Source organism: Periophthalmus magnuspinnatus, chromosome 21 (assembly GCF_009829125.3).
Source record: "Periophthalmus magnuspinnatus isolate fPerMag1 chromosome 21, fPerMag1.2.pri, whole genome shotgun sequence".
NCBI classification, from domain to species: Eukaryota; Metazoa; Chordata; class Actinopteri; order Gobiiformes; family Gobiidae; genus Periophthalmus; species Periophthalmus magnuspinnatus.
This window is the reverse complement of record NC_047146.1, coordinates 3,674,770-3,698,567: the sequence shown is the minus strand read 5'-3', so window position 1 is coordinate 3,698,567 and position 23,798 is coordinate 3,674,770. Positions and strand designations below refer to the sequence as shown.

General features: G+C 45.6%; 1 protein-coding gene and 1 non-coding gene across 2 annotated transcripts in view; both read left to right on the top strand.

Annotated features, from left to right (window-relative positions):
• Nucleotides 1-23,798, top strand: part of spegb (striated muscle enriched protein kinase b) — a 69,613-nt gene that overhangs the window by 23,806 nt on the left and 22,009 nt on the right. Inside the window, exons 5-23 of the mRNA XM_055230568.1 lie at nt 124-1,481; nt 2,918-3,061; nt 4,919-5,101; nt 6,767-6,921; nt 8,970-9,058; nt 10,356-10,531; nt 12,249-12,509; nt 13,192-13,350; nt 13,668-13,857; nt 15,546-15,775; nt 16,788-16,907; nt 17,282-17,386; nt 18,999-19,205; nt 19,935-20,058; nt 20,574-20,746; nt 21,938-22,050; nt 22,408-22,576; nt 23,045-23,141; nt 23,288-23,488. Coding sequence (XP_055086543.1) covers nt 124-1,481; nt 2,918-3,061; nt 4,919-5,101; nt 6,767-6,921; nt 8,970-9,058; nt 10,356-10,531; nt 12,249-12,509; nt 13,192-13,350; nt 13,668-13,857; nt 15,546-15,775; nt 16,788-16,907; nt 17,282-17,386; nt 18,999-19,205; nt 19,935-20,058; nt 20,574-20,746; nt 21,938-22,050; nt 22,408-22,576; nt 23,045-23,141; nt 23,288-23,488 — 4,254 coding nt within the window. The remainder of the gene's footprint in view (nt 1-123; nt 1,482-2,917; nt 3,062-4,918; nt 5,102-6,766; nt 6,922-8,969; nt 9,059-10,355; nt 10,532-12,248; nt 12,510-13,191; nt 13,351-13,667; nt 13,858-15,545; nt 15,776-16,787; nt 16,908-17,281; nt 17,387-18,998; nt 19,206-19,934; nt 20,059-20,573; nt 20,747-21,937; nt 22,051-22,407; nt 22,577-23,044; nt 23,142-23,287; nt 23,489-23,798) is intronic.
• On the top strand, nt 3,114-3,241 carry LOC117389897 (small nucleolar RNA SNORA49). Its single transcript, XR_004542916.1, has one exon. It is a non-coding gene; the product is annotated as a small nucleolar RNA SNORA49 (small nucleolar RNA).

Here is a 23,798-nt window from a genome sequence, read left to right as displayed (position 1 = left end):
AGAAACGTTTGTGAATTTGATTTTTGGAGATGTGCTTTGAAAACACCAGAGCATTAAACAGAACTCTGTCTGATTCGCTGCTGTTCTGTAGATTCTCCTGATTTCTGTCCTTGTTCGTCTCAGGGACTCGCCTCCTCAGGTTCTGCCCCCTCCCTCTCCTCGCCTCTCCAAACGCCTTTCCTCGTCCCCGATGCCCTCCCGCTCCGGCTCCACCACGCCAATCGGATCCCGCAAGAAAAACATCCCCCCGACAACGGACTACCAGGACACGGTGCCCGGAGAGTTCGAAGAGAAAGTCCGACATCCCAAATCTGCCACGCAAACGACCGCTAACGCCCAGGACACCAGACCGCAGACGCCTTTGAGCGATTATTCGAGGAAGGAGTTTACGCCTCGACCGTCGCCGAAGCTAACCCGAGCTAGCTCCAAAGTGTTCGAGAAAGTCCGCGGGCTGGAGGAACGCCGAAGAAGCTTGGATATTCCAGAAGGATCGGTTTCGGGAAGATCGTGGGCGGGTTTTAATCGCGCGGGTTCGGTGGACTCGGACGATGGCGGGAGTCGTTTGGGGATCTCCCGAGAGAGTTCGCGAGAGGATTTGCGCGAAGCTTTAAAAGAAGACGCAGCGGAGAGGAGGTCCATGTTTAGACAACGAGCGGCGTCCCTCGAAGATAAACCGCGCTACTCGCAAAAAGTCCAAGATATCGAGAATAAATTTACAGAAGAGCTGCAGCGGATCAAGAAATTAGTTGGAAAACCGCACATGAAGAAGTCTTTTTCGACTGAACAGCTGACGTTAAAAGCGAAACAACGCCAGCCTTTTCGCAAAATCGAACCGATACCTCCGCAAGTCCTGCAGAAGCTTCAAGAACGTGAACGCGCTCAGTGGGCCAAAGAGCAAAAAGAGAGAGAATTACACGAACAAAAACCGCAGATCAGCGCTAATATTATAGGAAGTCGTTTGGGCGAAGTCCCCGGTCCGCCCGAGTCCATGCAGTTGGCGGATTTACCCGGACAGCGCCCCCTACGTGAGCTCAGCAGAGTCAGCCCGGTCACCGAAATCGTCCAAAGATCGTCCTCGCCGCTCGTGCACCAACTCGAATCCTATCGGAAAGTGGAGAAGAGACCGCCGAGCCCGCTGGTGCAGAGGGTGACGCGCTTCCCGGAGTCCAACCACGAGAAGGAGGACGTGACGGGCAGGAAAACGCCGATCGAGGTGGCGCTACGGAAGGTGGAGCTGCGGCCGGAGAGCCCCCTGGTGCAGAGGAGGGGGGCGGAGTCTAATGTGCTGGCTCCTCCCAAGCCGCCGCGAGTGTGCGCGGAGGAGAGGGCGGAGGGGAGGAGCGTGCCGAGGATCGTGGTGCAGGAGGAGGACGAGGAGAGGATGGAGGTGGAGGAGAGGGCGCCGCCGCAGACCACCGGCGGCAGAGAGGGGGCGCCAAAGAGCAGGAAGAAGAAAATAAGGCCCATGTCTCCAGAACAAGGTGAGAAGGTTATGAAATTGCTTTATGGTTAAATTAAATGCATTAATGTCGAACTTTCCAGGCAAAGCAATAACATCTCCATGGAGACAAGTAGATGATGGACCCTGTAACAGCAAAGTTACATAGTGCAGCTTTAATTTAAGTCGACAGACATGTGGATGGAGTGGAGTGTTGCTTGTCTGCACTGCTCTGTTCAGTCTCCTCTCTACATATTTACATTTATTTAGCTCTCTTCACTTTTCTGTTTTAAGTTTAACTCGTGTGTTTGGTGTAGTTTTGTGCGCGTATCCTACTCTCCTATGTCCAAATATAATCTTTATTTTAATGGTAAATGGTGACATTTTTCTATAGCACTTTTCCACCTTCAAGGTGCTCAAAGCGCTTTACAACAAGGAACCACTCACCCATTCACACACACATTCACACACCAGTGTACGCAGACACTGAGGGCGAGGGTTAAGTGTCTTGCCCAAGGACACAACGACAGCATTCATCTGTGTGAGCTAGAATTGCACCACCAACCTATGGACCAGTGGATCTGACCGCTCAACCAATGATTGAACCGATGTTTATGTCGAGAGCAAACACTCTACCAACTGAGCTACTGTTCGCTTTATACTTTTAGGTTAGTACTTTTTACTAGTATCTCAAACTCCACATAGCCTGCAGATTTTTTTTATTTTTATTTTATTTAATTTTAATTTATTTTATTAATTATTTTATTTTAATGTATTTATTTTTATTATATTTTTATTTATTTATTTATTTATTTATAGCAAGTCATGGAACATAGTAAAGTACTGAATATAAGTCCAAATTTTAGTTTTAAAGTACATTCTACAGTGGATACTTTTTACTTTTACTTCACCACATTTGAGAGCAGTATCTGTACTTTCTACTCCACTACATTTTTGAATAGGACTGAGAAGTAAAAGTACTTTTATTATAGTTTGAGAGCTGCTGAAAAGGCTGAGGGTTTATTTTTAACATGTACATAGTTTGAGCAAAACAAAAACATACAAATAAAAAAAACAACTATAGATTTTATTGTTTCTATTGAACAAAATTCAGCGCAAATCTTTATCAGCGAGAAATACTTTTACTTAAGTATTTTCCGTATTTTCCAAAGTATAAGTCGCACCAGCCAGAAAATGCATAATAATGAACAAAAAACAACATTTATTTCACATATAAATTGCATCTGGGTATAAGTCTGTAAAAAAGTGCGACTTATACTCTGGAAAATACGGTAGATACTTTTACTTTTATACTTGTTGGTATTTTTTGCTCTGGTGTCTGTACTTTTACTTAAATAACACAGTGTAGTACTTGTTCAATCACTGTTTATTGCAGTGAAACATATTTGGTTGCGTTTGTTTGGCGTTTGTGCGTTTCTCTCAGATTCTTCACTCTTATCTCACGTCTCTTCCGTTTAGACTCTTCAGACGACTCGTACGTCTCGGCCGGTGAAGACCCCATGGAGGCCCCCGTCTTTGAGTTCCCCCTGCAGGACGCCGTGGCTTTTACCGGAGCTGACGTGGTCCTTAAATGCATCATCGCCGGCACACCCACACCTGAAGGTAACACGCGGGCCTTTACAGTAACAAAAGAACACAGTATATAGAAGAAATATTCCCCGTCTTACAGCAGCGCCTCCTGTGAGTGGAGAGCGCTGTTTTTATAAACGGGGTAAAACACGCTGCTTTCTTCCCTCCCGGCTGGACACGGTTCCTTTCAGGGTCTACATACGAGCAAACATTTATATATACACACTATTTACCGGACTATATGTCGCACTTTCTTTTATAGTTTGGCCAGGGGTGCGACTTATACTCAGATTTCACCATTTATATGTGAAAGATATGTTTTATTCTTCATTATTATGCATTTTTTGGCTCGTGCGACTTATACTCCAGAGCGACTTATACTTCAGTGCAACTTATACTCCACTGCGACTTATACTTCAGTACAACTTATACTCCAGTGCGACTTATACTTCAGTACAACTTATACTCCAGTTTGACTTATACTCCAGAGCGACTTATACTTCAGTACAACTTATACTCCAGAGCGACTTATACTCCAGTGCAACTTATACTCCAGTGCGACTTATACTCCAGAGCGACTTATACTCCAGTGCGACTTATACTCCAGAGCGACTTATACTCCAGTGCAACTTATACTCCACTGCGACTTATACTTCAGTACAACTTATACTCCAGTGCGACTTATACTTCAGTACAACTTATACTCCAGTGCGACTTATACTTCAGTACAACTTATACTCCAGTTTGACTTATACTCCAGAGCGACTTATACTTCAGTACAACTTATACTCCAGTGCGACTTATACTCCAGTGCGACTTATACTCCAGAGCGACTTATACTCCAGTGCAACTTATACTCCACTGCGACTTATACTTCAGTACAACTTATACTCCAGTGCGACTTATACTTCAGTACAACTTATACTCCAGAGCGACTTATACTTCAGTACAACTTATACTCCAGAGCGACTTATACTTCAGTACAACTTATACTCCAGTGCGACTTATACTTCAGTACAACTTATACTCCAGTTTGACTTATACTCCAGAGCGACTTATACTTCAGTACAACTTATACTCCAGAGCGACTTATACTCCAGTGCAACTTATACTCCAGTGCGACTTATACTCCAGAGCGACTTATACTCCAGTGCGACTTATACTCCAGAGCGACTTATACTCCAGTGCAACTTATACTCCACTGCGACTTATACTTCAGTACAACTTATACTCCAGTGCGACTTATACTTCAGTACAACTTATACTTCAGTTTGACTTATACTCCAGTTTGACTTATACTCCAGTTTGACTTATACTCCAGAAAATGCAGTATACAAAAAAGTCAAAGTGTGTACTAAATTTACTTTTTATATTTTTATTTTACTGAAACATTGCGAGGAGGCTTGCAGCACCACAAACCCGACTCTTAATGTTGCTTCTTTGGCTATCCATGGGTTTCAGAATGATAAAAAAAAACTAAACAAAAAAACAAACAGGACAGTTGCCATAGCGATTAACAATTTAAAACTAAATATTATTACATTATTATTATTATTACTCTGAATGGAAGAAAGTCCTCACAGTGTTGCGGTTAAGAGGAAGCTGACACCTGTGAATAATATCCCACAGTATGGCATTAAACATATCTGTCTCTATGTAAACTGATTTTAACTTTCTGTTTCCATAGAATCGTGCAGAAAGTTACGTACTGTTGCTTTAAAGTCATTTTGATGATTAATATATACATTGTATCGTAATCAAAAATATTGTAAGAAATAATGAATAAATGAATAAATGAATAAATGAATATCAAACACAAACGCCAAAGAAAACGAGTTTATTTGATTGTATTTTCGTGTATAAAGTTAAAATGATGTGATTTTCGTTCAGTGTCGTGGACCAAAGACTCCGGTCCGGTCTCTGGTCTCAGTCTGAACTACACCGTGAAGGTGGAGGGAGAGAGGCACAGTTTATGGATCAGATCTGTGAGGACGTCCAACGCCGGAGTCTACTGTGTAACCGCGAGCAACCAGGTCGGGACCGCCTCCAGCTCGGCTACTCTCACTGTCAAAGGTGAGTCCTGGTTTAGTCCTGGTTTAGTCTTGGTTCAGTATTGGTTTAGTCCTGGTTTAGAACTGGTTTAGTCTTTGTTTAGTCCTGGTTTAGTCCTGGTTCAGTATTGGTTTAGTCCTGGTTTAGAACTGGTTAGTCTGAGACTGCACCTTAGTTTGAACAGAGTTTATTAAGTTAATCCTGATTTTTTATTTTTTATTTTTTTTTTATGAATTAGGACAGTACATATTAATCAATGCGTCTACAAAAACATTTCCACATAAATATGCTGGAGTTAGCACTGGAGCTAAATTTCTGGTTTTGTCCTGGTTTAGTCTCGATTTAGTCTTGGTTTAGTCCTGCTTTAGTCTTGGTTTAGTCTTGGTTTAGTCCTGGTTTAGTCTTTGTTTAGTCTTGGTTTAGTCCTGCTTTAGTCTTTGTTTAGTCTTGGTTTAGTCCTGCTTTAGTCCTGGTTTAGTCTTTGTTTAGTCTTGGTTTAGTCCTGCTTTAGTCTTGGTTTAGTCTTGGTTTAGTCCTGCTTTAGTCCTGGTTTAGTCTTTGTTTAGTCTTGGTTTAGTCCTGCTTTAGTCTTGGTTTAGTCTTGGTTTAGTCCTGCTTTAGTCCTGGTTTAGTCTTTGTTTAGTCTTGGTTTAGTCCTGCTTTAGTCTTGGTTTAGTCCTGCTTTAGTCCTGCTTTAGTCTTGGTTTAGTCCTGCTTTAGTCTTGCTTTAGTCTTGGTTTAGTCTTAGTTTAGTCCTGGTTTAGACCTGCTTTAGTCCTGGTTTAGTCCTGCATTAGTCTTGGTTTAGTCCTGCTTTAGTCTTTGTTTAGTCCTGCTTTAGTCCTGGTTTAGTCTTGGTTTAGTCCTGCTTTAGTCTTGGTTTAGTCCTGGTTTAGTCCTGCTTTAGTCCTGCTTTAGTCCTGGTTTCGTCCTGCATTAGTCTTTGTTTAGTCTTTGTTTAGTCTTTGTTTAGTCCTGGTTTAGTCTTGGTTTAGTCTTGGTTTAGTCCTGCTTTAGTCTTGCTTTAGTCCTGCTTTAGTCTTGCTTTAGTCTTGCTTTAGTCCTGTTCTCATTCTAATCTGTAAATTCCCTCTTCTCTCTGGTATATTCTCGTATTGTTCTGTGGCTCACTTTTATTCTTGTGCTTTAAATATAAACGTTATAGTTTCCATAGCAACATGAGTTGGAGGCGGGAGCATCTTCACAGGAACAATGAGAGGCTTTTGTTTAGACACAGTTCACCGTCATTATCTGAGGGTTTAAACGCTCCTGTTTATGCCGGAGTTTGTCCTGCTTTTATAAACGTTCATCTGGAGTTTTCCTTTTGTTCATGTGATAAAACGAGGCTGATTTGTCTTTTAAAAATGTAATAATGTTATTTCTTATTGAAAAACTACATGGAGTTGTATTTCACTTTATTAATCCTTTTTATGGAGTCGTCTTCTCTGAACCTTGGTTTGAATTTCCCCAAATTGTTACGTCAAAGGTAGAAATCCTGCAGTTTTCCGTAAATCATCTCCAGGCTGTTCTGAGCATTTCCGTCGTCAAATCCCGTTCGTCACGACTGTCACGGTTTAAACGACATTCCCTCTTGAGGATCCGTTTCATTTGATACGTCCCGTTTCCGTGAGCAACTGACCGAGGCACACGGGGAGGGCATCTGACGCTTTATTGTCACATTTTCAGAGAATGTCCCAGTTCCTCGGTCAAATCTGGGGCTCCCTCTGGACATGAGCAGTCCCATCACCTCAGACGAAGAGTACCTCAGCCCCCTCGAGGAGAACCCAGAGCCAGCGACCGGGAGACTGGACCCCCGCTTCAGACAGCCTCCTGCTTTTGTGGTGAGACCTGGTTTAGACCTGGGTTAGTCCTGGGTTAGTCCTGGTTTAGACCTGGTTTAGACCTGGGTTAGTCCTGGTTTAGACCTGGTTTAGACCTGGTTTAGACCTGGTTTAGACCTGGGTTAGTCCTGGTTTAGACCTGGTTTAGACCTGGTTTAGTCCTGGTTTAGACCTGGGTTAGTCCTGGTTTAGACCTGGTTTAGACCTGGTTTAGACCTGGTTTAGACCTGGGTTAGTCCTGGTTTAGACCTGGTTTAGACCTGGTTTAGACCTGGTTTAGACCTGGGTTAGTCCTGGTTTAGACCTGGTTTAGACCTGGTTTAGTCCTGGTTTAGACCTGGGTTAGTCCTGGTTTAGACCTGGTTTAGACCTGGTTTAGACCTGGTTTAGACCTGGGTTAGTCCTGGTTTAGACCTGGTTTAGACCTGGTTTAGACCTGGGTTAGTCCTGGTTTAGACCTGGTTTAGACCTGGTTTAGTCCTGGTTTAGACCTGGGTTAGTCCTGGTTTAGACCTGGTTTAGACCTGGTTTAGACCTGGTTTAGACCTGGGTTAGTCCTGGTTTAGACCTGGTTTAGACCTGGTTTAGACCTGGTTTAGACCTGGTTTAGACCTGGTTTAGTCCTGGTTTAGACCTGGTTTAGACCTGGTTTAGACCTGGGTTAGTCCTGGTTTAGTCCTGGTTTAGACCTGGGTTAGTCCTGGTTTAGACCTGGTTTAGACCTGGTTTAGACCTGGTTTAGACCTGGGTTAGTCCTGGTTTAGACCTGGTTTAGACCTGGTTTAGACCTGGTTTAGACCTGGTTTAGTCCTGGTTTAGACCTGGTTTAGACCTGGGTTAGTCCTGGTTTAGACCTGGTTTAGACCTGGTTTAGACCTGGTTTAGACCTGGGTTAGTCCTGGTTTAGACCTAGTTTAGACCTGGGTTAGACCTGGGTTAGTCCTGGTTTAGACCTGGTTTAGACCTGGTTTAGACCTGGTTTAGACCTGGGTTAGTCCTGGTTTAGACCTGGTTTAGACCTGGTTTAGACCTGGGTTAGTCCTGGTTTAGACCTGGTTTAGACCTGGTTTAGACCTGGTTTAGACCTGGTTTAGACCTGGGTTAGTCCTGGTTTAGACCTGGTTTAGACCTGGTTTAGACCTGGTTTAGACCTGGTTTAGACCTGGTTTAGTCCTGGTTTAGACCTGGTTTAGACCTGGGTTAGACCTGGGTTAGTCCTGGTTTAGTCCTGGTTTAGACCTGGGTTAGTCCTGGTTTAGACCTGGTTTAGACCTGGTTTAGACCTGGTTTAGACCTGGGTTAGTCCTGGTTTAGACGTGGTTTAGACCTGGTTTAGACCTGGTTTAGACCTGGTTTAGTCCTGGTTTAGACCTGGTTTAGACCTGGGTTAGTCCTGGTTTAGACCTGGTTTAGACCTGGTTTAGACCTGGTTTAGACCTGGGTTAGTCCTGGTTTAGACCTAGTTTAGACCTGGGTTAGACCTGGGTTAGTCCTGGTTTAGACCTGGTTTAGACCTGGTTTAGACCTGGTTTAGACCTGGGTTAGTCCTGGTTTAGACCTGGTTTAGACCTGGTTTAGACCTGGGTTAGTCCTGGTTTAGACCTGGTTTAGACCTGGTTTAGACCTGGTTTAGACTTGATTTAGTCGTAGTTTAGAGATGGTTTAGTCCTAGTTTGGCCATGGTTTGGTTTAGTCTTGCTTTAGACCTGGTTTAGACCTGGTTTTGTCTTGGTTTAGTCTTGGTTTAGACCTGGATTAGTTGTGGGTCAGACTTGAGTCCTGCTTTAGATTTTGGTTAATCCTGGTTTAGTCCTGGTTTTAGTCCTGGGTTAGGCCTGGTTTAGACCTGGGTTAGTCCTGGGTTAATCCTTATTTAGTCCTGATTTAGTACTCTTATAGACTCAGTTTAGTCCTGGTTTAGTCCTGGTTTAGTTCTAGTTTAGGACTCCACTACTTTTCAACAAAGCCACAGAAATGTCTTCCAGGATAATATTTAGTTTTTGTTTTACTTGATCCATATTTTAAAGTTATTGTTCCTTGTTTCCTAGGCGACGGTGAGCGATCAGACGGTGGTGGAGGGGCAGGAGGTGTCCATGTCTGTGCGGATCAGCGGGCAGCCCAAACCCATGCTCTACTGGTGAGAAAAGTTACACAGTGCAGCTTTAAACAGTCCAAAGCCCCCGCACTGCATGCAGGAATTCGTGTTTTTCAAGGTATTTTTATTTAGCTATACACCTGTAATGCCATACTGTGGAACATTCCTGGCAAAACAAAAACCGTGGTGACAAGGAGGTGACAGACCCCACACCAGAAAAGTTACACAGTGAACCTTTTACTAATACAAAACAAGAGTCCAAACCCCACTTCTGCAGCACATTCACTACTATCTTAAAACTGTAATATCACATTTTGAATTGTCAATTGCCATGGCAACTGTGCTAAATCCTCTCTCAAAGCCATTCGCGCGCTATTCGGTCGATTTGAACTGTACTTTGGGACACCACTTTAAGCTCGGCGTAGAGATGCCGCAGAGGAGAGCCCTGTGTGTGGAGACTCTCCTCTGTTTCTATGACGACAGGAGACTCCGGTCGCCATGGAAACTGGGAAAGTCCTCCGCTCCGAACCCGTCCCTTTATATGTTTGTTTATTTATTTATTTACTTACATTTTATTCACTGAACTTCCCACTGAACGTAGGGGAGAGAATTTGATGATGTCGAGTTTTAATAATAGTTTATGGTATTAGTTTTAATGAATACACTGAAAACTAAAGACTCTGTACTTGATTTTTACTCCAGAAAAACAGAACGTGCTCATTTTAAACGGTTTGCAGTCGTCCAAAGTTACTCCTCACTCATCTTATGCCTTCAGATCGTCCTAATTATTCACAGTGATGAGATTATAAGTGCTCATGTACCAGAGTGGAGTTTTGTCCTGACCATAAACTGTATATATAAATGGACGTAGCTAACCCGCTAACCCGCTAGCCGCTGTGCACCATGGTCTTATTTGTTCGTATTAACCCTCTACATGATCCTGGGGTTTTTATTTCACTATTGTGCCTGTAAATCAACATATGAACATTAATAACAGACAAATCAGGCGCCTTCTTTCCCCAAAGTCACTCCCGCTAGCGTTAGCAACAGGTTTGATTGACAGCTTTGCTAAGTGCCCGCTCCTTGCTAACCCAATGTTGCAGGCTGGAAGGGGCAGTACCTTCAGTAGCCTCGCTTCTGATTGGCTCTTTGGTTGCTATGATACTTGCGGTCGGAATTCCAAATATGCATCTTGGCTCCGAATTAGCCGCTATAACTGCTAGCACCGATGAGCTTCATTTGACTGGAGCTAAACGCTGTGGGTGACGTCAGGCCTTGTGCTCCATCTGAAATCATAACACATGACAACACATTTTGAAGGTTGTTTTTTGTGCTCCAGGCTGAGGGACAGAGTGACGGTGAAGTCTGGCCCTCGTCACGTGGTCAGAGAGAGAGAAGACGACATGTTTGAGATGATCATCAAATCTGCTCAGAAATCTGACACCGGAGTTTACACCTGCAAAATCATCAACGAGTACGGCACCAAGCAGTGTGAGGCCATGCTCAGAGTAACAGGTGAGAAACACGCTAAACACGCTAACATCTATGAAACATGTGAGACCATGCTCAGAGTAACAGGTGAGAAACACGCTAACAACTATGAAACATGTGAGGCCATGCTCAGAGTAACAGGTGAGAAACACGCTAAACACGCTAACAACTATGAAACATGTGAGGCCATGCTCAGAGTAACAGGTGAGAAACACGCTAAACACGCTAACAACTATGAAACATGTGAGACCATGCTCAGAGTAACAGGTGAGAAACACGCTAAACACGCTAACAACTATGAAACATGTGAGGCCACGCTCAGAGTACAGGTGAGAAACACGCTAACAACTATGAAACATGTGAGGCCATGCTCAGAGTAACAGGTGAGAAACACGCTAACAACTATGAAACATGTGAGGCCATGCTCAGAGTAACAGGTGAGAAACACGCTAAACACGCTAACAACTATGAAACATGTGAGGCCATGCTCAGAGTAACAGGTGAGAAACACGCTAAACACGCTAACAACTGTGAAACATGTGAGGCCATGCTCAGAGTAACAGGTGAGAAACACGCTAAACACGCTAACAACTATGAAACATGTGAGGCCATGCTCAGAGTAACAGGTGAGAAACACGCTAAACATGCTAAACACGCTAACATCTATGAAACATGTGAGGCCAAGCTCAGAGTAACAGGTGAGAAACACGCTAAACACGCTAACAACTATGAAACATGTGAGGCCACGCTCAGAGTAACAGGTGAGAAACACGCTAACATCTATGAAACATGTGAGGCCAAGCTCAGAGTAACAGGTGAGAAACACGCTAAACACGCTAACAACTATGAAACATGTGAGGCCATGCTCAGAGTAACAGGTGAGAAACACGCTAAACACGCTAACAACTATGAAACATGTGAGGCCATGCTCAGAGTAACAGGTGAGAAACACGCTAAACACGCTAACAACTATGAAACATGTGAGGCCATGCTCAGAGTAACAGGTGAGAAACACGCTAAACACGCTAACAACTATGAAACATGTGAGGCCATGCTCAGAGTAACAGGTGAGAAACACGCTAAACACGCTAACATCTATGAAACATGTGAGGCCATGCTCAGAGTAACAGGTGAGAAACACGCTAAACACGCTAACAACTATGAAACATGTGAGGCCATGCTCAGAGTAACAGGTGAGAAACACGCTAAACACGCTAACAACTATGAAACATGTGAGGCCACGCTCAGAGTAACAGGTGAGAAACACGCTAAACACGCTAACAACTATGAAACATGTGAGGCCACGCTCAGAGTAACAGGTGAGAAACACGCTAAACACGCTAACAGATATGAAACATGTGAGGCCATGCTCAGAGTAACAGGTGAGAAACACGCTAAACACGCTAACAGATATGAAACATTTGAGGCAATGCTCACAGAGGTAACAGGTATGAAACATATAAAGTCATGCTCTGGGTCACAGGTGAGAAACACGCTTAGGAAAACTGTTATGAAACAAGAACAAAAACAGTCCTGAGGGTCAAATACAGAAAGAAGGTAACAAGGCTGAAAACAAGATGGCCGCACCCAGTTCGGTCTGAGCTCCTCTTGTTACTTTCAGTTATTTTTCATTTCACGTCTTTCCGGTTTAGTCCTGGTTTAGTGTTGGTCTCGGTTTAGTTCCGGTTTATTCCAAGCTGAAACCTTTGCGTTCATTCTCGCGTGTTTCTTCCGTCTCTAGCGCCGCCCGTGGAGCCGTCCCTGGCCGTCATACGTCCGGTCAGAGACATCTCAGCCAAAGCCGGGGACACGGTTCTGTTTGAGTGTCACGTGATCGGACCCAAAGACACGGACGTGGACTGGCTCTCCGACGGAAAACTGATCCAACCGGCGCTCCTCAACTGTAAGATGCACTTCAACGGGAAGAAGTGCCGCCTCCTGCTCAACTCTGTGCACGAGGACGACTCCGGGGTTTATATGTGCAAGATCAGCTCTGCTAAAGGTACTGGACCTGGACTGAAACACGACTAGACCAGGGCTGAAACACGACTAGACCTGGACTGAAACACGACTAGACTGGGGCTGAAACACGACTAGACCTGGACTGAAACACGACTAGACCTGGACTGAAACACGACTAGACCGGGGCTGAAACACGACTAGACCGGGGCTGAAACACGACTAGACCGGGGCTGAAACACGACTAGACCTGGACTGAAACACGACTAGACCTGGACTGAAACACGACTAGACCTGGACTGAAACACGACTAGACCTGGACTGAAACACGACTAGACCTGGACTGAAACACGACTAGACCTGGACTGAAACACGACTAGACCAGGGCTGAAACACGACTAGACCTGGACTGAAACACGACTAGACCTGGACTGAAACACGACTAGACCTGGACTGAAACACGATTAGACCTGGGCTAAAATACGACTAGACCTGGACTGAAACACGACTAGACCTGGACTAAAACACGACTAGACCGGGACTGAAACACGACTAGACCAGGACTGAAACACGACTAGACCTGGACTGAAACACGACTAAACCAGGACTAAAGCAGGACTAAACCAGGACTAAACCAGGACTAAACCAAGACTAAAGCAGGACTGACCCAGGACTAAACCCAGACTCTTAGTCCCTCTTACAGACCGTCCTCTCTTGTCCCTCAGAGGAGGTGACTTCGTGCGGGCGTCTCTCGGTGCTGCCCTCTCTGGAGCCTCTGTTCACCAGGAAGCTGGACGTGCTGGAGGTGATCGAGGGACGAAACGCTCGCTTCGACTGCAAAGTGAGCGGAACGCCGGCGCCCAAAGTCATCTGGAGCCACTTTGGTAAAACATTTAATTCATTACATTTTATTCAAATATCATTTCAGTTCTGTTTTATCCTCTAACATGTTTCCATAGAGATATTGTTCTTTTGGCAATAATGTTCCACAGTATGGCATAAATGTGTGGTGATGTGCTGCCTCCTGAAGGTTATGAAGTTCTCTCCCGGAATTCCGACATTCTACGATGAGAATCCAGCCGTGATAAAAACCTGTTGTCTGTTATTACGTGTTTTGTCGTGGGCCGTGCTGCTCATTCCTCGGTTCTATAAAAAGACGTTGGTTAAAAAAAGCTGAAATAAAAACTGAATCTTTCTCCAGACCAGCCGCTGGTGGAGAGCGAGGACGTGCGGATCCTGCAGGAGGGCGGCCGACACTCGCTCATCCTCTCTCACGTAACCAACGACGACGAAGGATTCTACACCGTCACCGCGAGGAACGTCCACGGAGAGGCCGAGAGCTCAGCGGAACTGTACATCCAGGAGCCGCGGCCGGCCATCTCCTCTCAGATGTGTGTTTATAAGTACACAAGGATGTTAGAAAGTACACAAGGACGTTAGGAAGTACACAAGGACGTTAGAAAGTACACAAGGACGCTAGAAAGTACACAAGGACGTTAGGAAGTACACAAGGACGTTAGGAAGTACACAAGGACGTTAGAAAGTACGCAAGGACGCTAGGAAGTACACAAGGACGTTAGAAAGTACACAAGGACGCTAGGAAGTACACAAGGACGCTAGCAAGTACACGAGGACGTTAGAAAGTACGCAAGGACGTTAGAAAGTACGCAAGGACGCTAGGAAGTACACAAGGACGTTAGAAAGTACACAAGGACGCTAGAAAGTACACAAGGACGTTAGAAAGGACACAAGGACGTTAGGAAGTACACAAGGACGTTAGAAAGTACACAAGGATGTTAGGAAGTACACAAGGACGCTAGAAAGTACACAAGGACGTTAGGAAGTACACAAGGACGCTAGGAAGTACACGAGGACGTTAGGAAGTACACAAGGACGTTAGAAAGTACACAAGGACGTTAGGAAGTACACAAGGACGTTAGGAAGTACACAAGGACGTTAGAAAGTACACAAGGACGTTAGAAAGTACACAAGGATGTTAGAAAGTACACAAGGGCGTTAGAAAGTACACAAGGATGTTACAAAGTACACAAGGACGTTAGGAAGTACACAAGGACGTTAGGAAGTACACAAGGACGTTAGAAAGTACACAAGGACACTAGGAAGTACACAAGGATGTTAGGAAGTACACAAGGGCGTTAGAAAGTACACAAGGACGTTACAAAGTACACAAGGACGTTAGGAAGTACACAAGGACGTTAGGAAGTACACAAGGACGTTAGGAAGTACACAAGGACGTTAGAAAGTACACAAGGACACTAGGAAGTACACAAGGACGTTAGGAAGTACACAAGGGCGTTAGAAAGTACACAAGGATGTTACAAAGTACACAAGGACGTTAGGAAGTACACAAGGACGTTAGGAAGTACACAAGGACGTTAGGAAGTACACAAGGACGTTAGAAAGTACACAAGGATGTTAGAAAGTACACAAGGACGTTAGAAAGTACACAAGGACGTTAGAAAGTACACAAGGACGTTAGGAAGTACACAAGGGCGTTAGAAAGTACACAAGGACTTTAGAAAGTACACAAGGACGTTAGAAAGTACACAAGGACGTTAGAAAGTACACAAGGACGTTAGAAAGTACACGACGACGTTAGAAAGTACACAACGACAACTGTACACGCTTAGCTAGCTCCTCTCAAGTGTGATGTTTATATCTACAAAAGTACATTATACAGTACATTATAAAGTACATTATAAAGTACACAACGACAACTGTACACGCTTAGCTAGCTCCTCTCAACTGTGATGTTTATATTTACAAAAGTATATAATAAAGTACATTATAAAGTACACAACAACTCTACATGCTCAGCTAGCTCCTCTCAAGTATGTTTATATCCACCAAAGTATATTATAAAGTACATATAAAGTACACAACAATAACTGTACGTCAGCACACGCCGAGTCATCTCTTAAATTTAATGCTTATAATATATGCTATATATGCTTATCTATAAAAGTACACGCCTGGGCACTGCCACTACTTCTACTTTTACTACTCCTGCTACTAATACTACACCTACAAACACTAGCTAAAGTCCTTTTCCTCTCAGGGCTAAACTGGAGAAAATGCCGTCGATCCCGGAGGAGCCCGAGGTTCCGGACTCGGACCTGGAGCGGTTCACGATGCCGGATTTCACCAAAGCTCTTCTGGACCTGGACGTGGTGGAGGGCAGGGAGGCCGTGCTCAAATGTAGAGTGTCCGGTCTGCCGTACCCGACTATCACCTGGTACCACAACGGCCAGCGCATAGACAGCACCGAGGACAGGAAGATGACGCAGTGTGAGTACGGCTTTAGTCTCGGATTTGAACTCCTTTACACCTTTTTTTTTCGAGGTGTGTCTCTGTGTGGAGTTCTACGCATTTCGTAACAGCTGCGACCGCGAAAATTCACCGTGTTTTTAAAGAACTAGAGACAAAAACCCGAGAGTACCCGTAACTAGTAAAATCCGGGTCCTCTGTTATGAATCTCATGTTTCTTTGGTACTACGTCTACTTGAATACTTTTCGTTTGAATTGTCGAAGCGTCACAATCACGACTGTTGATGCTAATGGACATAGCTAACCTGCTAGCCGCCGTGTTCCAAAAAAGCGGAAAACCGTTGCCCCTCTCTCAGACTCGTCACTTTGGTCTTAAAAGTTCGTCTTAACATGTTTTTATTTCACTATTTTGTCTGTAAATCGAGATATGAACATTAATAACAGACAAATGAGGTGCCTTTTTTCCTCGACGTCGCTCCACCTAGCGTTAGCAACAGGTTTGATTGACAGCATTGCTAAGCGCCTGCACTGCTGGTTTAACAAGGGGGCGTTACCTTCCACACACTCGCTCCTGATTGGCTCTTTGGTTGCTACGATACTCACGGTCGGAATTCCAAATATGATACTCGGCTCCAGATTAGCCGCTATAACTGCTAGCCTCGATGAGCTTCGTTTGGCTGAAGCTGAACGGTGTGGGCGACGTCACGGTCTGTGGTCACAACAGCGGAACAAACCGAGAAGAAAAGCGCAGACGTCTTTCCCGCCACAAACGGGCTTCCCTCTCCACGTTTTCACAAGCTAAACGGTCGACAGTGTGCGTCCCGGTGCGTCGCCATATTTGTCCTGGTTTGTTTGTTCGCTTCATCTTTGGCTTCACCGTAAAACCACAGTGCTGCTCTGTGATTGGTCGGGTCACAGAGGTCATATTTGTGCGTTATATTTGTGCGTTATATTTGTGCGTCATATTTGTGCGTCATATTTGTGCGTTATATTTGTGCGTTATATTTGTGCGTTATATTTGTGTGTTGTTCAGATCGGGACGTGCACAGTCTGGTGATCAAAAGTGTGACTCATTCTCACGGAGGAGTTTACAAAAGTGTCATCGCCAACAAAGTGGGAAAGGCCACATGCTACGCCCATCTCTATGTCACAGGTAACTACTACTACGAGTACTACTACTACTGCTACTACTAGTACTAGAACTGCTACTACTAGTACTACTACTACTGCTACTACTAGTACTAGAACTGCTACTACTAGTACTACTACTACTGCTACTACTACAGATAGTACTACTGCTACTACTGATACTACTACTGATAGAGTAGTACTGCTACTTCTACTTCTTGCCCAGTTGTCCCTTTGTGTTTTATTTTCATTTTCTAATTAGGATGAACATTTCTTTCAGATGCCCTCCCTGTTGTACTGATATTTTTACATATTTAAACGTTTTGACTCCGCCCCTCTCTCTGTTTTGTTTACATTGTTTATTTTATTTCATTTAAATGTTTTTCTTTAAATATTCAGACATCCTGCCGGACCCTCCAGACGGGTGTCCTGTGGTGGAGTCCATCACTGGGAAAACCATCACCCTGAGCTGGAAGAAGCCGCGCAGACTCGACCCCTCCATCGGTAAAGAACCAGGGACAGAGACGCTTTATACGGGTTTACGGGTCATATCTGTGGAAATACTGAGTCTATCCACATGAAACAAAATCTGACACGTTATGACGAGTTTGTGGAGCTGATCCCAAACAAATAATAATGAGAAGTTTCAACGTTTCTGGATCATAAATTCAGGAATTTCTTTAAAACAGTGAATCTCCCAAAGAGTCGCACAGGCCCCGCCCCCATCTGAAACTATGACATCATCAGATTCAAAAACGTCAATCTGCAAATTTAACCAAAATAAAAACTGAAACTGAGGCTTCAGTTACATTCATCCTTCTAATCCTCTCTCCCTCTCCTCCCTCCTCACCTGGTTCTCTCATCCCTCTCTCCTCCTTTTCTCTCTCTGTCCCTTCCTCTCCTCTCTTTCTCATCTCTCCCTCTCCTTTCTCCCTCATCTTTCTGTCTCATCTCTCCTTCCTCTTGCTCTCCTCTCCCTCTTCTCTCCTTCCCCCTCTCTCATCCTCTTCCCCTCTCTCGCACCTTCCTGTCTCCCTCTCCTTCCTCTCTCCTCACCCCCTTTCTCATTCTTCTCTCTTCCTTTTCTCTCCGTCTCTCCTCTCTTTCTCCTCTCTCCCTCTTGCTCTCCTCTCCCTCTGCCCTCTCTCTTTCCCTGTCCCACTCCTCTTTCTCTTGTCTCCTCTCATCCTCTGCCTCTACCTTCCTCTCTCCCACTCTTTCTCTCCCTGTCTCTTTCCTCCTCTTCCTCCCTCCTCTCCCCTCCTCTCTCTCTCTCCTCCCTCCCTCTCTTCTCTCTCTCCTCCTCTCACCTCCCCTCTCCTCCTCCCTCCCTCCCTCCCTCCCCTCTCCTCCTCTCTCTCTCCTCCTCTCACCTCCCCTCTCCTCTCTCTCCTCCTCCCTCTCTCCTCTCTCTCTCCTCCTCTCACCTCCCCTCTCCTCCTCTCCTCCCTCCCTCCTCTTTTCTCCCTCCCCTCCTCACCTCCTCTCGTCTCCTCCTCTCTCCTCCTCCCTCTCTCCTCTCTCTCCCCTCCTCTCACCTCCCCTCTCCTCTCCTCCTCTCTCTCTCCTCTCCTCCTCTCTCTCTCCCCCCCTCCCTCCTCTCTCCTCCCCTCTCCTCCTCCCTCCTCTCTCTCTCCTCTCCTCCCCTCTCCTCCTCCCTCCCTCCCTCCCTCCTCTCTCCTCCTCTCTCTCCCCCCTCCCTCACTCCTCTCTCTCTCCCCTCCTCCTCTCTCCCCCCTCTCCCTCCCCCCTCCTCTCTCCTCCTCCCTCCCTCCTCTCCTCTTGTCTCCTCTCCTCCTCCCTCTCTCCTCCTCTCTCCTCCTCTCTCTCCCCCCTCCCTCTCTCCTCCTCTCTCCCCCCATCTCTCCCCTCTCTCTCTCCTCACCTCCTCCCTCTCTCCTCTCTCTCTCTCTCCTCCTCTCACCTCCCCTCTCCTCCTCCCTCCCTCCTCTCTCTCTCCTCACCTCCTCCCTCTCTCCTCTCCTCCTCTCTCTCTCCCCTCTCCTCCCCCCCTCCTCTCCTCCTCTCTCTCCCCCCCTCTCTCTCCTCCCTCCCTCTCTCTCTCCTCTCTCTCTCTCCTCCTCCTCTCCTCCCCCCCCTCCCTCCCTCCTCTCAGACCCGTCCTCCCTCATGTATGCGATCCAGCAGCAGGCGCTGGGTTCTATCCAGTGGACCATCATTGCGTCTGGACTCAGGGACATGTCCTTCTGCGTCTCGTCTCTGTCCAAAGGCGTTCGCTACAGCTTCAGAGTGTTGACCATCACCAGCAAAGCCTTCAGCAAACCCTCTCCTGCTACTGAACCTCTGCAGCTACTGGACAGAGGTAATACTGCGAATACTGCTACTACTACTACTATAACTACAACTACTACAACTACTACTACTGCTACTACTACTACTACTACAATACTGACCATCACCAGCAAAGCCTTCAGCAAACCCTCTCCCGCTACTGAACCTCTGCAACTACTGGACAGAGGTAATACTGCGAATACTACTACTACTACTACTACTAATACTACTATAACTACAACTACTACTACTGCTACTACTACTACTACTACTACAATACTGACCATCACCAGCAAAACCTTCAGCAAACCCTCTCCTGCTACTGAACCTCTGCAGCTACTGGACAGAGGTAATACAAATACTACTACTACTACTACCAATATTACTACTTAAACTACTGCTACTACTACTACTACTACTATTGCTACTGCACCTGTACAGCTTCTGGACAGAGGTACTACTACTGCTGCTACTACTACTGTTACAACTATGAATACTACTTCTACCAGTGACAGTATGACACTACACTTACACATCTACATGTTGCTATGGAGACAGTGCCATCAGGCCAAGTTACAGGTCAGATCCGTGGAGAGGCAACCCCCCTGTCACACAAAGAGCATGAATTCCTGTTTTGTTTTGTTTTTTCTTTCAGTTTAGTTTCTTTGTTTTCACTTTTTGTATTTCTGTTCTAGAGCTGGTTTAGTTTTGAATCGCACATAATAAATGATGACATAATCGTTCGTTCCCTGGACTTTAGGACCGTATTTGTCGGAAGCTCCGGTGATCACGGACAAACCCGACGTGGTTTATGTGACGGAGAATCAGTCTGTGACCATCACTGTGACCATCAACCACGTGAACGCCGCCGCCATCTGGAAACGGTCAGTACTGCAGCCTCTCATCCGACACAAACGCTAGACTGTATATATAAATGGACAGAGCTAACCCGCTAACCGCCGCGCTTCAAAAAGGAAGTTAGCATGGGCGCGCTAACGACTCCATCGACTTTTTTGTTTTGCTATTTTGTCCGTAAATTAAGATATGAACAGATCTTTACTCACAACAGTTTCATGTCGCACTGTTGTAGGTGACGTAAACCAGTACGAACATTTGAACGTGTGTTACGTCGTGTATTTCGTATTTCGTCTCTTTTTTGCGGTGCATGATGGGATATAGCCGTGCGCAAAGTGTGCTCAGATGCACGCTACGGCTACGGTCAATCTCCATGGAAACGCAGGGCACAATTTCGTCCGCATTCGTCGGGCGCATGAAATGAGACTGCACTTGTTGCGTCGGAAGTTACGTAAGCCCTTAAATGCACAGTTCGAACGGCGCATCTAAGGGCAAGAGTCCATTTTGCGTAATATATTTAACTTATTTCTCGTCTTTCCTGCAGTAACGGCTCCATCCTGTCCCCCCGCCCCGGCTCGTACGAGATGACGATGCCCGACGACGACCAGCACCAGCTCAGACTGTGTAAAGTGAAGTCTTCTGACGCGGGAGAGATGGAGTTTATCGCCACCAACAAACACGGAACCGACAGCTGCAAATTCACCGTAGAAATGGCAGGTACGAAGATTATACTGTTTAACCAGAGGACAGGGAGTAAAGGGGCACTGCGGAACTTTACTGGTGAAGCCTGGTTTAGTTCTGGTTTAGTCCTGGTTTAGTCCGGGTTTAGATCTGGTTTAGTCGTGATTAAGTCGTGGTTTAGTCCCAATTTAGTCCCAATTTAGTCTTGTTTTCTCCTGGTTTAGTCCTGGTTCAGTTCTGGTTTAGTCATGATTTAGTCGTGGTTTAGTCCCAATTTAGTCCCGGTTTAGTCCTGGTTCAGGCCTGGCTTAGTCCTGGTTTTGACCTGGTTTAGTCCTGGTTTAGTCCCAATTTAGTCCTGGCTTTGACCTGGTTTAGTCCCAATTTAGTCCTGGTTTGGTCCTGGTTTAGTCCTGGTTTAGTCCCAATTTAGTCCTGGCTTTGACCTGGTTTAGTCCCAATTTAGTCCTGGTTTGGTCCTGGTTCAGTTCTGGTTTTAGTCCTGGTAGTGACCTGGTTTAGTCCTGGTTTATTCCTGGTTTAGTCCTGGTTTAGTTCTGTTTTAGTCCTGGTTTAGTCCTGGTTTGGTCCTGGTTTAGTCCTGGTTTGGTCCTGGTTTAGTCCTGGTTTAGTCCTGGTTTAGTCCTGGTTTGGTCCTGGTTTAGTCCTGGTTTAGTCCTGGTTTAGTCCTAGTTTAGTCCTGGTTTAGTCCCAATTTAGTCCTGGCTTTGACCTGGTTTAGTCCCAATTTAGTCCTGGTTTGGTCCTGGTTTAGTCCTGGTTTAGTCCTGGTTTAGTCCTGGTTTAGTCCTGGTTTAGTCCTGGTTTTAGTCCTGGTAGTGACCTGGTTTAGTCCTGGTTTATTCCTGGTTTAGTCCTGGTTTAGTCCTGGTTTAGTCCTGGTTTCATGAGCTGATTTGTGCTCTTAAACAAGCCTTTCTCAATCACAAGCTAGCTAGCATTAGCCAGCAGTTTTTCAGTTTTTCACTCTCACCTATTTTTGTTCAAATTCAACTCCTGAGCAGGACCATAAACGCTCGGATTGATCACAGGCTCCTGAAAATGTGTTTAAATCCATTTTCTCTTTTGTTTTTGACTTTTCAGACGATCTTGAAATGTTTTTTGGCTGTGTTTGCTAATCTGTGCATGCTAACACCATGCTAACACCTCCAGAGTGATGTCACTGCAGAGTATCCATGTCAGTTCTTCTTCTTCTTGTGTCGTCAGTCGCTCCCACATTTGAGACCATCATGGAGGACCTGGACGTGTGCGCAGGAGAAACGCCGCGGTTCGCTGTGGTCTGTGAAGGAAAACCCATCCCTGACATCCTCTGGTTTAAGGTACAGACGCACGACTACGACAGTATGACGGTGTACACGTATGACCCTGTACACGTATGACCCTGTACACGTATGACCCTGTACACGTATGACCCTGTACAGGTATGACCCTGTACGTGTGTGACCCTGTACGTGTGTGACCCTGTACGCGTGTGACCCTGTACGCGTGTGACCCTGTACGCGTGTGACCCTGTACGCGTGTGACCCTGTACGCGTGTGACCCTGTACGCGTATGACCCTGTACGCGTATGACCCTGTACACGTATGACCCTGTACACGTATGACCCTGTACACGTATGACCCTGTACACGTATGACCCTGTACACGTGTGACTCCCCCTGTGTTCTGTGTGTTCAGAATGACAGCCTGCTGGCGGAGAGCGGTCACTACACCTTTGTGTACGATGATAACGAGTGTTCTCTGGTGGTGCTGAGCGCTCGACCTGAAGACTCTGGAGTCTACACCTGCACCGCCCGAAACCAGGCGGGGTCTGTGTCCTGTAAGGCCGAGCTCACCGTGCACCAGGGTATGTGGACGACTACTACTACTACTACTACTGCTACTAGTACTACTACTACTACTGCTACTACTATTACTGCTACTACTACTATTACTGCTACTACTACTACTACTACAACTACTACTACAACTACTACTACTACTGCTACTACTACTACTACTAGTACTACTACTACTACTACTACAGCTACTACTACTACTGCTACTACTACTACTGCTACTACTACTACTACTACTACTACTGCTACTATTGCTACCACTACTACTGAGAATACAAAAATACTGCTATTAATACTAACGACTGCTACAGCTGCGTTCTCTCTTATGTAGCACAAGCACAGTTGTGTTGTACAGCGCCACACGGTGTCAGGAGGCACAAACTACAGACTTAAGTAGCTTTAATATCTGCTGTACTTTTACTGGTACTACATCCTTCACTCATGAGTCTAACGTCGGGCCTTGTCCCTGTGTTCAGTGAAAGTGAAGGAGGAGACGATGGAGGACGAGGAAACCATCCTGAGGAGAATGCGCCGCCTCAGCGACTACTACGACATCCACAAGGAGATTGGACGGTAAGTACACAAAAGTACTACGAATACTACCATATTCACAAAGAGATCGGTAGAGGGTTTTTCATCTACTTTTTAAAATGAGATGCTCTTCCTTTTATTTATCACCTGCACAAACTTGAACCCTCCTCTCCCCTTCTTCTTCCCAGCGGAGCGTTCTCTTACATAAAGCGCGTGGTGCAGAAGTCAGATAAGTCGGAGTTTGCGGCTAAGTTCATCTCGGCTCGAGCCAAAAGGAAAACCTCAGCTCTGAGGGAAATGAAGATCCTGTCCGGACTCGACCACCAGAGGGTGCTGTACTACCACGACGCCTTTGAGAAGAAGAACGCTGTCATCATAGTCACCGAGAAGTATCCCAGAAAAGACCTGGTTTAGACCTGGTTTAGACCTGGTTTAGACCTGGTTCAGTCCTGGTTTAGACCTGTTTTAGTCCTGGTTTAAACCTAAATTAGACCTGTTTTAGACCTGGTTTAGACCTGTTTTAGACCTGCTTTAGACCTGGTTTAGACCTGGTTTAGACCTGTTTTAGTCCTGGTTTAGACCTGTTTTAGACCTGTTTTAGTCCTGTTTTAGTCCTGTTTTAGACCTGGTTTAGACCTGGTTTAGACCTGGTTTAGACCTGTTTTAGTCCTGGTTTAGTCCTGGTTTAGACCTGGTTTA